General features: G+C 42.4%; 1 protein-coding gene across 1 annotated transcript in view; it reads right to left on the reverse strand.

Annotated features, from left to right (window-relative positions):
- The window catches only part of Ush2a (usherin), a 665,632-nt gene that overhangs the window by 88,060 nt on the left and 561,000 nt on the right, over positions 1 to 16,572 (reverse strand). Inside the window, exons 58-59 of the mRNA XM_055609194.1 lie at positions 4,536 to 4,694; positions 2,638 to 2,800 (exon numbers count right to left, since the gene is read on the reverse strand). Coding sequence (XP_055465169.1) covers positions 2,638 to 2,800; positions 4,536 to 4,694 — 322 coding nt within the window. The remainder of the gene's footprint in view (positions 1 to 2,637; positions 2,801 to 4,535; positions 4,695 to 16,572) is intronic.

Consider the following 16,572-nt stretch of genomic DNA (forward strand, 5'->3'; position numbering starts at 1 on the left):
AACACTAACCTAAACACTCTCACAGAAAACTTCCATTATGAATTGCAAGCAGTCAACACAGCAGCCGTGGTAACTGGAAATTTAATCTGGGACATCCTAATCTGTCATTGATTTAAGCGTGGAATGTGCCTCACAGACTCGGGTGTTTGAACACTTGCTCTCCAATGGTGGTGCTGTTTTGAGAGGTTGTGGAACGTTTGGGACATGGGACGTAGTTGGCAGAGGTAAGGACTTAGGAGCAGGGATGAGAGTTGTGAGTGGGCTGGGCTTTGGCTTCTTGCCCGAGCTCTTTGCTTCCTGAGACATAAACAAGCCGTCCTATGTCCTCACCGCTGTGACCGGAAGCCACTTTCTCCACCTTGAACAATGCCCGTCTGCCCTACCATGAAAACAGGAGCTGAAATGACTCCCTCCTCCCCTTGCTGCCTCCACTGGGTCCCAACGACAAGAAAAGTAAGTGACACATGGACTATTTTGTTTTGCTTATGGATCATAAATATCTTACCTCCTCATTAGGGTGGGCACTTTCTTTTTATAACAGTATGATGTGTAGAACCAATATTAAAGCAAGGGAAGAGAATTACAAAGAGGGGAAAGTAATTTGGGGGATCAGTCAAAAATATCACAAGTGTCTTCAAAATGCAATTGGCATGTTGGCCTCCTGTAATATAATGAAAATCTCTGCATGGGCCAAGCCTTGTCTTTGGCTTCAGCTGCATGCCATTTCCTTTGGCGACAGAGAGAGCAGATGAATGATGGAGTAGGGATTATATGGCATAACCTCCTCAGAAGTACTGCAGGCTTGAGCTACAGCCGTGGAAGGAGCTCTCATCGGATGAAAAAGGACTGCGTGTCTACATGCTATTTCTGTCCTTACAAATTTCTGATTTTTTTTCTGCAGCTATCTAAGAAAAATTTGATATTGTTGTTGTCTAAGCACATTTAAACTTCAGCTGGAATAACTGCCAAGTGATTCATGCCTAGGAAGGTGAATATAACGATTGTATCTGGAGCCCCAGTGCGCCATTTTCATTTCACTTTAAATAAAAAACAAAATGTATCTATGTCAGTCAGTGCCCTTCCGCTGTACTCAGAGGTATCAAACAGGCTACAATTATGATGGTGAAGTGATTGTGTCACAATGGGGGAAGGTTTATTGCGTTGGAGTCTGCTAGGCAGTAACACATTCTGTTTCATATTACTCTTTATATCATTGTTTGGCTGTGACTAGAATAATCAAATGCCATCAAATGCTGTCAAATTCAATTTACAGTATTTTTCATTGAAGCAGCCTTTCTGCATTCGATTTCCTGTTTTCCTTTGCTGTAGCTGCCATGGAATAGTCACTGTAATCATGAGCTTTGTTTACAAAACCAACAGAATGAAGCCACATCCTGCTCCCCGACACTCACCTATTTCCTTTCATTCAAAACAGGAATTTGATGCACCTTCCCCATGCAATTAGCATTCAGTAATTGAAAGAAAACTGCTTCTGGAGGACGGATGCCCGAGATATTCTGCACTAAAGTGCTTAGTGCGAAATGCAAATCCGCATCAGCCATTTTTATACGGGTGTGCATTTGAATCAGAAACATTCTTCTTCAAGTTAAAGTCGGCTGAGAAGTCGGGCTTGCGCGTCCTAGGTAATGCCACTTATATAACCAGAAATGCAACCATAGTTTTCCCTTTCACATTTTTTCCCTCCTACAAACCTTTAGGTGATCACTGAAGAAGGGCTGGAATTAAAGGGCTTCAGTGCCTATAGTATCCATCGCCAGGTATCCAAGGCACATGGAGCAAATGAGGAACAGTGGAAAGTGCTAGAAAGACTAACTGAAGGTATGAGAGCAGAGGGTGAGGAGCGAGCTTTGGGGTGGGGTGGGGTCATGCCATACCTTGTGTTACTCTGTAGACATCGCCTTTGGAGTGGAGTATGCCATGCACAACAGCCTGCCACTTCCGTTTTCTTCCCCAGATGTCAAGCACATAGGGCCTTGGCCTCCTGTTTTACATTCAGCTTTCCCCCTTTCTCTCTCTGCCTTCTTGACCCTCTTTCCATTTCTTTCCCTTCACTCCCATCCTTCCCTCCACCCTACATGATCTTTCCTCAAGCACTTCTTTCCTGCCTTTCCATTCCTTCTGTTTCTGCTTTTATTTCCCTTGCACTAGGGAGATCCATGTAATATATGATGAGGAGAAAAAATTGTAAATATATTATTAGCCAACCAAGAAAAGAGGCATTAAGGTTGAATGGGAGGGCTGGGTCAGTGGTAGAACATTTGCTTAGCATGTATGAGGCCCTTGTTTTGATCCTTAGAATTGCACAAACACAAAGAAGCAATCAAAAACAGCAACAAAATAGATAAAATGAGAAACAAAGACAGTAGCACTTAGGGGTAGGAGTCACAAAGATAAAAAACATCAAGAGCTCTATAGTCTCAGCTATCAAACAGATCTCAACAAAAGGTCACACAGTAAGTAACTGTGGGCCCTGGTCCTTGGGCAGCTTCCACGGCAGTCTTTATGAATATGTGCTCCGTGGAACGTGGATGCCCTTCTGTCCCTGTGCAAAGTAAAACACGCATGGGATTCTTCAGCCCCGGGATGGCACGCATTCCCCAATCCCGAACCTCTTACCTGTAAATGAAATAGCTGGAGATGACTCCATTGGGTCTTCTAGGTGGCATCCACTTAACTTCTATGCAAGATGAATCCCGAGCCTTCAGAAGAGGGGGCATTAGACCTGCTGGTGCTGCTTCGAGTGTTCTGACATATATCCTATTGCTAACTCCACAGCCTGCTGCAAAAGCAACCCAGGGATTTAGTGGTTTGTCCATGAAAGCTGTGTGTTACACAGCCATACAGGAGGACGACAGCGCCATGTATACCCCGTCTGGATACAGTGCATGCGTGTTTCAGTCTGGTCTTTTGGGTGCCCATGGAATTCAAACATGAAAATACAAAATCGCTTTTAGATGCTCCATTCAGCAACCATCTACCCATACAGTTGTAGGCAGGAAACCATAGGCTTGATTGACCTGGTTTCTGCTTCTGCTGCGGTTATTCTACTTAGCAGGTGATCACATTTGAATTTCATAAGTGTGTAAATGACCCACACAAATTCTGTATACACGTAATAGTACTCAATATATTAAGGTAACTACTGCTGCTTAGACTCACAGATATTGAATAAGTAACTCCGAGTCCATTGGGCATTCACAGACAGCTCCAGCGGTAAGCAACCGGAAACTGATTTTGCCCTTAAATTGAGCAAGCTATTGCCATGTTGCTGAGTAAAAGGCTGGATCGGGGAGAGTAAAACCCTTCAAACAAACCATGGCCCAGTTGGTAGGATGAAGCCAACAAATGGCCTTAGGGTTTCTGATGTGACTCATCAAGACCAGCTCTGAAACCTGAGCTGACTCTAAGGTAATGAGCCTAGGACCGTGATAGTTCAACCAGCTAGACATGGGATGAAGGCTGGCGAGTTACCCCACGGTGAAGCAAAAGGCTGCCTGTATGAATTCCATCTCGCCGTGCAGCCGGGTGTTACTTATGTGGGCCATGGACACACATGTGGTTTTGTTTATGCATTTGTTTGTTGGAGACATGGTCTTTCTGTGTAGCCCTGGCTATTCTGTAACTTGCTAGGAGACCAGGTTGGCCTTTATCTCACAGAGGTCCACCGGCCTCAGTCTCCCAGTGTTAGGATTAAAGGCAGGCTCCACAGTACCTAGCCTCATAGGTCTGCTTTTCACATAGCAGAGATAAATGCTGTGTAATCTGCTCTCTGGATTCCATGGCTTCCTCTTCTGAACATCAGTTCATGTTGTTCCTCCACTAGACGGGAGAAGGGGTGGGCCACATTCTGTCTATAGCAGTGGTTTCACCAGGTCACAGACAAAGGCGCAGACCTCAGACCCATGACACTGGCTCCAAGGAAACACCATCAAATATATAGATTCATTTGTGAATCTTTTTTTATTTGTGTTTTCAAGACAGGGTTTCTCTGCATAGCCCTGGGTGTCCTGGATTCATTCTGTCTACCTTGCTGGTTCTGATCTCAGAGATCTGCCTGCTTCTGCCTCCAGAATGCTGGGATTAAAGGCACATGCATCAAGCTTGGTTTACAGTTCAGGTCTTAAATAACTTTTCCCTTTTCCCTCCTGAAAATGTTTAAATAAAATTAAGTTTAATAAATATCTATGACTTTATTCTAGATCCTGTTTTGTTTTATATGATCAGTGGCCTCTTTGTGTGAGATGAGTGTTTTTCTTTTAAGAGGCCTTATTAAACAAGTCTTTACAAAGCTACAATTTTAATATATTTAAATATTCATGATGTAATGTGTAGAGCTACTCAATGCTTCATTGGATGACAGGCTCTGATTTTTCTGGGCTATCAGTCTACCAGAAATCAGAAATTAAACATTATAGTCTTTGTATTTCAGCCAAGAACCTGTGCCTTTTAAATGAAATAAATGTTTTGAACTACTTTTCAAACAAACCCGGGTCATATTTCTAAAAGACGGTCACCATTTTGGCAGGCTTGTATCCTTATCTCGTACTGTGTGAATGGAGCCAAGTTTTTCAGATGGGCAGACTGCCGGTGTCCAACAGAGAAGGTTAAAGGCACCATGCTTCCATCACTGAGCAAGATACTATACTCCACCGGAATGCGGGGAAGCAGAATCCCTGTGAAGAAGGAGAAAAAGAATAAGAAAGAAGCATAAAGGCATCATGGAGGACAGTCATGGCTCTCCCTCCAGAACTAGGCACACATACAAGGTTATTACTGAAAAGTAAGGGGCGGCTGGGCATTGAAGCTGCAACAAACTCAAGTTATGAAATACTGCACTGTGTATTCCAAAGATGGTGCTGTTTACACATTCAGAACAGCCATACTCAAAGATACACTCCGATGGTAAATAAAAATGAAGGCACCTGTCACTTATAAAGGGGGGACAATTGAGGAGGGCATCATTTTCCCTAAGTTTACTTAAAGAACATTTAAAAAAAACAACCCCAGTTTGCTTGTGACAATAATTTTTTTGTGGAGCATTGTGTAAACATCTTGGCTGACATGGATCTTTGACAAAATTGCCCATAAAATACCCAAATCACACTCTACCTGGAGGACTCCCAGGGCATTAATTATTGAGCTAGGACAGTCCACTCTGTCAGTGAGACTTATGGGCCTTAAATACATATGAAATTTGGGTCCAATAATTGTCCTTTTTCACTAGCCCTTCCAAAAGAAACTAGTGGGTTTTTTTTTTTATCATTTTAATATATTCACAATCTATTCCTATAATTAAATGCCTGTTAAGTTTTATTTGGTCATGAAGAAACACACACTTTTTAAAGGCAGGGATACGAGCTTTGAAAGGAGCCTGTGATCGAGGCTCTGCTGAATTATCTCACTGATGGCGGATGCAGAACATTTCCGGGATTAGTTACACATCACATATCAATAGCTTTGTCATTACTATAGAAATGAGGGAATCTATAGACAACATCACGGAGCGAACATCACCGGGCCTGATGACACGCGAGGCACGAGGCCCGCAGAAGGAAATGTGGCTTTGTTTGTGTAGGTGTGAACCCCAACAGGAGGAAGAGCTGATAGAGAGCGGAGGTGCGCGGGGCTGTGTGCAGAGTGGCTGCAGATTCCCTGGGAGATTCTCACAGGCCAGGGTTTCCCTGTGTTCTCCTTTCTAGACAAGCTCAGCTGGAAAGGACCTGGCAACCCAGACGGAGCAGGGTGTGGACATGTGTGAATGAGCATGTGAATGGACTCTTGCTCCTGGCATAGCCTGTCTCAAAAAGAAAAGGCGGGCTCTGCCAGGAGTGACAACCAAGGGCGTCCCCTGGCTGCTACATGTATGCTTCACCCACACAACAACTTGAGAAATTGAGTGTGTTTAAAAAAAAATTATTAATTATACTTTATTCACTTTGTATCCCCTGTAGCTCCCTCCCTCCTCCCCTCCCAACCCCACCCTCCCTCTCCCTTCTCCAACATGCCCCTCCCCAAGTCCACTGATAGGGGAGGAGGTCTTCCTCTCCTTCCTTCTGATACTAGTCTATCAGGTCTCATCAGGAGTGGCTGCATTGTGTTCCTCTGTGGCCTGGTAAGGCTGTTCCCCCCTAAGATCAACAATCAATAAATGGGACCTCATGAAACTGAAAAGCTTCTGTAAAGCAAAAAAACACTGTCGTCAGAACAAAACAATTGCTTACAGATTGGGAAAGGATCTTCACCAACCCTGTATCTGACAGAGGGCTAATATCCAGAATATATAAAGAAAGAATTCAAGAAGCTAAACAGCAACAAATCAAGTAATCCAATTTAAAAATGGGGTACAGAGATAAACAGAGAATTCTCAATAGAGGAATATCAAATGGTCGAAAAACACTTAAAGAAATGCTCAACGTCCTTAGTCATCAGGGAAAATCAAATCAAAATGACCATGGGATTTCACCTTACATCCATCAGAATGACTTTAGATAAAAAAACTCAAGTGACAACACATGCTGGAGAGGTTGTGGAGAAAGGGGAACCCTCCTCCACTGCTGGTAGGAATATAAACTTGTACAACCACTCTGGAAATCAATCTGGCGCTTTCTCAGACAACTAGGAATAGCGCTTCCTCAAGATCCAGCTACACCACTCCTAGGCATATACCCAAAAGAAGCTCAAGTACACAATAAGGACATTTGCTCAACCATGTTTGGAGCAGCTCTCTTTGTAATAGCCAGAAGCTGGAAACTGCCCAGATGCCCCTCCACTGAGAAATGGATACAGAAATTGTGGTATATTTACACAATGGAATATTACTCAGCAATAAAAAACAAGGAAATCTTGAATGTGTCTTTTAAAAACAATCTAAGTATATTTGGAAACCATGGCTGCCCAGCAAACGATGGGCTGAAACTTGAGAACGGAAGTCAGACTCAGACTGCAGGTTCATGTAATGGCTGCCGCAGTGGTGCAAACTCTAAGAGCAGTGTCCCCGAAGCTCTTGCTGACCCTCAGAGCAGCTGTTCTCTCTCAACAGCACGATGCCAACTTCCAAAGGTTGGAAACTGCTATTTCTGTGAGTGTGGCTCCTGTGTCTAGCTGTTAGCACAAAGCAGAAGCTCAATAATGCTTCAGATAATCAAATGGATGAATGAGAATTTAGGATAAGGGTAAATGCTCTCTTTTAAAAGTATTTATGTCTTTAATACGAATGCCTAGGTGGCGGTACATGCCTTGTGAGTGCAGTACCCACAGGGACCAGAAGGTGGCACCGGAGCCCCCGTACCTGGAGCTGCAGGCAACTGTGAGCTGCTAGGTGTGGGAGCTTGGAATTGAACCAGGGCCTCTGAGAGAGCAGAAAATACTCTTCCATGACAGCACTCCCCTCCTCCCCAATAAAGACAATTAAATCTCAAAAAAGTCAAAGGCACTTTGGATTGCACATTGGCTAGTGGGTAGTAATGATATGGTCTGACTATATAATGAAGCTTATATTTCTAAGCCTTGAAAATAGACTTTGGTTAAGCTAACAGGAAAGGAAAATTACAGGGTAGGGCTGAGAAAAGCTGCGTAGACAAGTAGACCAATTCTGAGCCAGTGAAATTGCCATTAGTGGAACAGGAAAATTCGAGGGAAAGACTTTAAGTTCTAAACACCGAGTTTCCTAGTCTGAGACCCACACAACCTGGACACATGTGGGCTAATGTGAAAGAATATTTGAAGAGACACACAGAACTCTCTGGAATATTCCTTTGACTTGTAAAATTTGGAAACATTATTTTCCTATCTGAGCCAGGGAAATTAGTAGAATTTCTCTTTTTCTTGTTCATAAAAATTGACTGTGAGTTCTTCTGACTAAAAGGTCTGAATTTAGAAAACTCTTAGTCATGAAAGCTTTTAAAGACTAAAAGGTTAAAGGCAGAAGTCACTTCAGAGTAAGCTATACATAGGACTGCAAAAGAAATTCATGCTGAAGCACCCTTGTGCCAGAAAGAACTTTTCGTGGGAAACCCGGATACTAACTTAATTTTAGTCTCTCCATGTTGCCTTGAAATGAATTCACCATGAACAATACAGCCCAGACATGAAACAAATGGTTGGTCTGGCTGTGACACCTCTGTCCAGTGTCACAATAGAACATTCTGTATTATTTCTTTTCATGAGCTCACATACTTAGGATGTTTATTTTACATAGGTTCATCTTTCCCTCAGTCAGTTTAGTAAGTATGCATCATGGACCTATTTAAAAGAGGTTCCTCAAGGTCTTGTTATCAGCTGCAAGATGAAACCAGGAACGGTTTTTAGTGTTTCCAGAAAGCTGCTGTAATAAAAATAAAGTTTGAGGGTTGGAGGAAGAGGATTGATTATAGAGATCCTTTGAGATTCTCGGTTCATTAACGGTTGAGGGGAACCCAAGCAACAGATTAAAGAACTGTGTCAGCCGGGCACGGTAGCACACACATGCCTTTAATCCCAGCACTCAGGGAGGCAGAGGCAGGTAGATCGACATGAGTTCAAGGCCAGCCTGGTTTACAAAGTGAGTTTAGTACAGCCAAGGCTACACAGAGAAACCCTTTCTTGAAAAAACAAAACAAAAAACAAAAAACTGTGCTATCAGGGTTCCCTTCAGAGAATACTTCTTGAAACAGTAGGGATGGTTGAAGAATGAACCAGAGACTCTTTCAGCATGCAATTTGATCTTTAAGGAGGAATATGTATTTGTCAGGAGTATTTGGGAACACCTCATCATTTCAAGTCACGAAAACGTCTGTCTCCTTATCCTAATGTAGTCTAGTCAAGGAAGGCCGCTGTCTGTCATGTAGTGTGATACAATGAGATGAGAAGGAAGGCCTGGGCACTGACCTTGTGACTGGGGAAGCTCTCCTAGGTTTTCCTAGTTCCTGAAATCTAACAACGCATCACTACTTAAGGATCAAGATTTGTACAAATGCTTTCCAATATGAAGAGCTGTGGTATTCAAGGCAAATGTACTGATGCTAAATATGCATGGAGACGGAAATAAAATGTGAGACTAAGCAACTGTGAATTCATGGTCATTGCTTGAAGCTCATTGTTCTGGAGGACATATTCATTCTGTCTCATTCACTCCTTGGGTAGATCTTGTGGAAGAGACTAGAAAACACACTTATGTAAAATAAGGCCCCTCATTATTGAGCTAGGTAAACTACACACCAGAGTTGGATCAGATCATTTCTGCCTTATTTCTAGTCACTACCACACACCAAGGCCTCTACTACCACCAGTCTCTTCCTCTGTAAAGTGTGACACCAATGGTCATATGGTTGCACCTGTGTAAGGGTGACAGTACACACACACACACACACACACACACACACACACACACACACACAGAATTCTAGTACAACCCATAAGGTAGAAGCTGCTGATAAAGCTCTATCTCCACACAAGACAAAACAGATAACAACAAGCAGAATAAAGCTGTAATAATGAAACCTGTCCTCACGTGCCAGCCAACATCTCTCACGTGAAGCCACTCTTTCTAGTGGATATGCGTGGTACTTCCGTGCACGCAGCTGCCCTCACACTCTCTTGCTGTGTGGCTTTCTTAAGTGTACAGTCGTCTGCCATCGAGTTGTGCTGGGAAGACAAGCTGTCACTCACCCTTGGCGGGGGTTTCCCATAGCCTTCCACCCAGTCTGTCTGAAGTCGGTTTCTTTGTCTTCAGTCTGTTCCTACAACAGATTGCTTCCACACACTGCATCCTTCAACTTCTCTGCTCAAAAATGACAGGACTCCCAGTGGGGCCAGGGAGCAAGATTGCACTTCCACTGTGTTTCAGATATAGACACAATATTGATCTAGGTTTAAACATGGCTAGCCAGAGCATGAACCCAGAAAACGTATTTTTCACCTCACAGTTAATGGGCAACGAGAGCCCTTTCCATACCCCTATGAGGTGTTGGAACAGAAAATGCGCCTCTAAACTGTGGACATGTCAGACGCTGACAAACATCTAGGAGAGAGGGTCCCACCACTGCCATCGCTCTGCGGTGTCCCGGAGACACCGTGCCATCTGCGATGAGTCTGAGTCGACGGAGCCCCTGGCCTCCTGATGACTAAATGAAATGAAATGGGCATATTTGTTGGAATCAGCTGGGGAGCCTCACGACTTGCCGAGTTCCCGAGTTCATAAATTCCTGTCAGAGCAAGAGGAGCCTCGGAAACGCGTGTGAACCAATCTACCCTAAGTGCAAATGGCAGTTTTGTTATTTGGTGTCAGACTTACCAGTCGCGCAGTGACAAGCTGCCATAACACATTTTCCTGTTCTCTGAAGAACAAGGGTTGTATTGGTTAATATTCCTGGCAGTGCTCCTCTTCATAATTTACAACAACTAGATGCTGATAGGTTATTTAACATTTATGAAGTTAAGATGTAATCAGAAAAACCCTGATTATCTTTACAAATAAAAAAGTTAAATTATTCAACTTTTTTTCCCTCTGAGGCTTCATTTCACAGCAGGTGCATATTTTACAATGGGACAAGTCAATCATACGGGCCCTTTTAAATCCTTTTTTTAAGGGGCAGGAGAAGTAACAATTCTAAGAGTAAAAATATATATGTATAATCCATTAATTCTGTTTGATAGCAGCATTTGCTTCAAAAGACAGCTTACACTTGGAACAGTGTCTAACACACTGGCCAGCGTCCTCCTCTGTGTAGGCAGGGGTGTCTTGATTATGTCCTTCTGGGGAATGAAAAAGTGAAGCAGGCTCTCTTCACTTCTTTGATAACAACTGCACAGGGTTTTGACATAGGTTGAGAGCTACATTCTCCAGCCTCAGCTTCCTCCACAGACAGCGGCATTTCCCCAGAGGGATGGTGGAGAAGGCATCTCCCTCATACCTCTTGGTATGATCTGCAAGTCTTGCCTTCTGCCACACCTGTGACTGGGGATCAGTAAACAATTCTTGTGTGTTAAGTGAACACAAGAAATCAGTCTATCCAAAGGCACATGAATTCTGCATTCCGTGACGTTTGCCCCTGCAGATAAAATGACCCTACTGAACCATGGAAAGGCCCCACAATTGTACTGTGGTCATTCCTATTTCCTGTATCTATAACAAAATATTTTTTTAAGCTTTGAACTAGACTGTAGAAATAATAAAATTATTTGTTATATGTGCTAATTAGGTAGAAAACTAGAAGCCAGATTTTAATAATATATATGCACACACATATATGTGGATGACATCAAGCCAGAAGATAGCCATTTGGGAAGCAAGAAGTGGCTAGCAATAGTTGTGGGGTGGGGGTAGGACAATGAGGGGAGAGAATCTGAGCAGGAGACATGACATGAACATATATGGGTCCTCTAGTAAGGGAGTTGGGGACGACGTCTGACATGGACTCACTTGCTAGCTTTTTGGTCCCTTCCCGCTGGCAGGACTGCCTTGCCAGGCCACAGGAGAAGAGGACACGCTCAGTCCTGATGCAACTCGGTGAGCTGGGGTAGATGGGAAAGGGAGCTCCCCTTTTCTGAGAATTGGTGAGGTAGGAGAGGAGAGGGGGGAAGGAGGGTTGGACTGGGAGGGGAGGGGAGATGGTTCTACAACCAGGATGCAATGTGAATAGAGAAATAAATAAATTAATAAAAAACCAGCATATATGTGCACACACATACATGCGCATGACAGCAAACTAGAAGATGACCATTTGGGCAGAAAGACGTGGCTTAGCAAGAGCTGTGGGGTGGGGGTAGGCCAATGAGGAGAGAGAATATGAGCAGAAGACCTACCTGACATGAACATACAAAAATGTTATAAGTAAACTCATCATTTAGTATACTGAGTATGTGCTAAATTTAAAACACTTAAAAAGCAAAAGGTTAGAAAGAAAAATCATGAGAAAACATAGCCCCTGTAAGTTGCCTGTGATAGCTATGAGATGAATAAACTAGAGAAAGTCACAGTTTTAAAAATCTACATTGACTTTTCTCACTAGCAAAATATGGAAAATAGGTTGGGTATGGCTGCTCACTCCTGTAATCCCAGGATCAGTATGAGGTTTGAGGTTTGCCTTGGCTAGGTAGTGAGACACTGTCACAAAAAGACCACCAAACAAATACAGAGAGCAGGGCAGGAGACGAAGTTATAGTTACTGAAAAGGATGTTTATCTCAACAAAAATGCTTAACCCATCCTAAGATATATTACCTTGTTACTGTGTGATTGAGACATAAATCACCGAGCGGGCGCCATCATTTTCTATGAAACTTCCCAATCCTTGTCATTTGTCACTCCACTCAACAGTGAAAGCTAAACCAATGGCCAATGTTGAATCATCCAAATTAGTGCAAGGTAAACGTTTTATTTACGAAAGTTGGTGTAGAGTTTGTTTTTAAGCAGGCAGTGTCCAGTCCCATCTACGGCAGCTGAGACTGTAACTCAACCCCACTGGGGTGTCTCCTTCTATACGTGGCCCATATTGTGGCTAGCTAACCTTTCATCAAAATGTGATTAGTAAAAAGTATTTATGTGCCCACGCAGGATTAATTAAAATGATTTCCCAGAAGCATGGTTGCCAATTTTCTTCTTTAATGGACTAAAAGATAAATGGGCAAGGGAAAGTGCCAGGGTTTCAATATTATGCCTTAAACTTAAATAACTCACCATCCTTAGTGAGAAAAATCACTGGCCGAATATAGCTGCATTGTTAATTAGGACATGATTAAGGGGTGGATAGTTCAAAACATAGTCATCATCTTGATAAATTAGAATGGCTCATTATTATCTGTAGAGTTTAAATAATTTTGAATGTTTGGGTTCTTAAACAGCAGGACTAGGTGCCTCTGCTCTTTCTTTGAGTAAATGGTTTGTACTCTGTGAAGTCTTTTACTTCTTAATTTTTCATCCATTAAGGTTACATATATCACTCCTTTCTTTCAATTGAATCTGTCCTGATCCAAGGTCCAGAGCTGATTCAAGGCAAGAGGACACATTAGGAGGAATCGAATGTAGCTCACTTTGCCTCTAATTTAAAAATAACTGTGTTTTGAGGTTGTTGGGAGGTTGGGGCATGTCTTTCCGGAAATGTTTTCCACATGCTCTTGAATAGTTACATTTAAGCAATGGAAGGTAAGTTATTATAGTGACTTTCCCCACCTGAAAAGATTTATATTTTGTGTATTTTTTCATTTTAGTTTATTTTTCTGTGCATGGGTGTTTCCTCTGCATTTCATGTTCATGCAATGCCAGCAGAGGCCAGAAGAGGGCGTCGGATTCCATGGGACTTGATGCTTATGAGCCACAAAGCAGGTGCTGGGAATTGAACTTGGGTTAGATTCCCAAGTTCAGAACAGCTAGTGCTCTCAACTATTGAGCTACCTTTTCAGCACTGATTTATTTTAAATTATGTGTGTGTGTGTGTGTGTGTGTGTGTGTGTGTGTGTGTGTGTCTATCTGTAAGTGGGTTTCCACCTCCAAACACCATATAAGGAGTAGGCTGTATTTTGAGGTTGTTGGGAGGTTGGGGCGTTTTGGAATGATTCCTACTGATGTTTATCAGATAAATGGGGATAAGTGGACATGGCTTTGCCTAGGACAGAAAATACTGAACAGGGCCGTAAACTAGTCTTTGAATAATCTCTTCACAGGTATCTGAGACATTTCTCAACCTCTCTGTTCCCATGTAGCTGGAATCTTCTTGCTCTTGCATGATTTTGCTGAGTTCTGTGTCTTCTTTCTGGGCTCTGAGATGCATAGGTGGAGTTTGCTAGTTCGCTGACACACTTTAACTTGCTGCCTCTTGACTCATCCAACAGAACATGATCCTCCCAGAACCATCAGGTTTGGGCTGTCACTTCCCAAAGCTGAGGACCTACTTCACACATTTGCAAGGCTTCCAGTGAAAAACACAAAGCTTTGGGTTGAAGAGTTAACCAACAATAGGAAGGAATCACCCTTTAAAGGCAACAGTTGAACAAATTTGCATTTGAATTCCGGCAATGCCTGGTGACCCCCAGCACATTATAGGATTTCTTCACAATTAAAATTCCTAGTAAGAGGAATTACCGTTTCTGTTTGCATAAGAATTATCTTGAGCCTGGCTGTGTTTGGCGCATAGTAGGACTTAAGAAATGTGCCTCTACGATATCAGCTCTATCACAGTTACCTTTCCCCAGGGGGTCCTCACTCCGCAGGATTTATAGACGTGATCTAAGATGTAGCTTATTGATAGCATTGGGAACGTAATTTGAAAGCCAAAAACCAGTTAATTACCTAGGTAATTCTTCCTTTGCCAGGCAACCACATAGGCTATTCGCTCCCAGCAACTTACCTGCCTGCGGTTACTCTGTCCATATTGATCCCCACAAAATGCATGTAAAAATAAATCAATTAATTCAATCGATGTTTTGACTTTGTACATTCAAGAGGAAGCCACCGATTTCTATCTCCAGGAGTTAGTATTCCTGACCATTTTGGTTTGCTCTGAGTTGCTAAACTTGGTGAGGCATTGGAGGCATGCGGGGAGCTTTGTTTCAAACAAGCAGGTAAGCAAGCCAGCAAACCTATGCTTTTTGACTGCACCTCAAAAATCCCTTTTTCATGAGTCTGAGGTGAAGAACTTGTGTTTTTCTTTTCACTTTTCTCTTTGGGGACAGAGTCTCATGAAGCTCCTAGGTAGCCGAGGATGACCCTCAACTTCTGATCCTCCTGTCTCCTCCTCTGGCGTGCTAGAATTACAGGTATGCAGGTGCTCAGAGACCGGCCTGGGGCTTTGTGCATGCTACCCATGTGTAGTTCTCAGCCTGAGGATTTGCTTTTGAGTAAGATCTCCAGGAATCTAAAGTCCACCCAGGGTTGGAAACTACAGGTGTGGACTCCAACGGTTCAGCCATGTCTATGGTGCAATGGTTCTGAACTTCTGAAACTGGGGGAAGATTTAGAAAGTTCATGATGGTAGCTACATAAACAACCTTGCTTGCAACAAGTTTGCTTTCCTTCTGCTTAAAGCATACATTTGTGACTATTCAGAACTGAAAAAATGTCACTGTCCAAATCATGAGGTGCCTCCTGATAGACTCAACTGCATTTGACAAAGGCCATAATCACCTGACATGACCGGAGTGTGGAATCCTTGCAGGCCTCAGAAAAATAATGTTTAAGATTTTAATCTTTCCGTACATCTCAATGTTTTTGTAATGAGTTTTATGCATCTAAAAAATTGGCAGGTCTGGAAATTATAGATTTGTTAACAAATGCATAAGTGGACAGATTTGGCAAGTAACTCTTCATTTTCCCTTAATCTGGACCGGATGGAAAAATTTCTACCAAACTTGGGATGGGAAAGAGCTAATATTACATTTTATAAGCAAGGGTTCTCTTTTACTCCACAATGAGGATTTTCTTATTGAGAATATTATAGAGTCAACATAAAACTGTGATGCTGAATTCAAAGAAGAAAACAACATAGTACAGAAAAATTTGGGAAAAAAAAACATCTTGAAAAAATTTAACACTGTATTGAACTAAGTGCTTTTAGCATTTTGAAAATCAAGGTATTAGGTCTGAGAAAATACATTTTAAAAGTAAGTGTGTGCATATGTGTGTGTGTCTATGCATGTGTCATGGTGCTCAGATGGTCAGAGGAGCTCTACTTCTTGCTTTCCACCGTGTCCAGGCAGGATTCTCCTGATTCTCCTGTGGCCTATTCTAATATTGCTGCCCCTCGAGATTCTACCCAGTTCTCCTTCCCCTACCTCCATCTTGCATAGGAGTGCTGGGATTACAGATGTGCACCACTGTACCAGGCTTTCTGTGTGGGCTTTAGGGCTCAAACTCAAGCCATCAGGCCTGCTTAGCTAGGTTAGAGCCTTTACCTGATCTTGATGTACCATCTCCTGGGCCCAGAAAATAAATAAAAATGAGTTATTAAAATGATTGTGCTGAATGTATCAAGCACAGAATTTAAAAGATCATCCATATCTATAGCATTTTCATACAAATCCAGATAACAAATGCCAGCTACATAAATGACATCATTTAACCTTTGTAACAGTTCTACATGTAAATACTAATGCTAGGACTATTAATCAGAAGAGGCCTGAGAAATCACCACAAAATCAACAGAATGACAAGAATGAATACAAACCTTTCAATAATAACTCTCAATATTGATGGTCTTAATTCTCTAAGAAAAAGACTCAGGTGCAGAGGTTGGATTTTAAATAGATTCCATGTTTTTGCTGCCTCTGGGACACATACCTCACCACCAAAGATGGACACCACTGTCAAATAAAAGGCTAGATAGCAGGATTACAAGCAAAAAGAACTAAGACGTGAACAGGCATTGCTATTCTAATATCGGTGAAATTTTCTTGAAGCCAAAACCGAAGAAGTAAATATTATCATGCAGTCCTTAATAACTGAACATGCTCAGAGGAGATTAAAACCGTAGACACACACTCACGAAGCATGGAGAATACAGTTTCATAAGACAGATATTACCATATGTAACACCACAGATCAATAACAGCACACTGACGGTGGGTGTCTTTAGTACCCTAC

This window comes from Psammomys obesus, unplaced genomic scaffold (genome assembly GCF_907164565.1).
Source record: "Psammomys obesus unplaced genomic scaffold, mPsaObe1.curated_primary_1811, whole genome shotgun sequence".
Classification (NCBI taxonomy): Eukaryota; Metazoa; Chordata; class Mammalia; order Rodentia; family Muridae; genus Psammomys; species Psammomys obesus.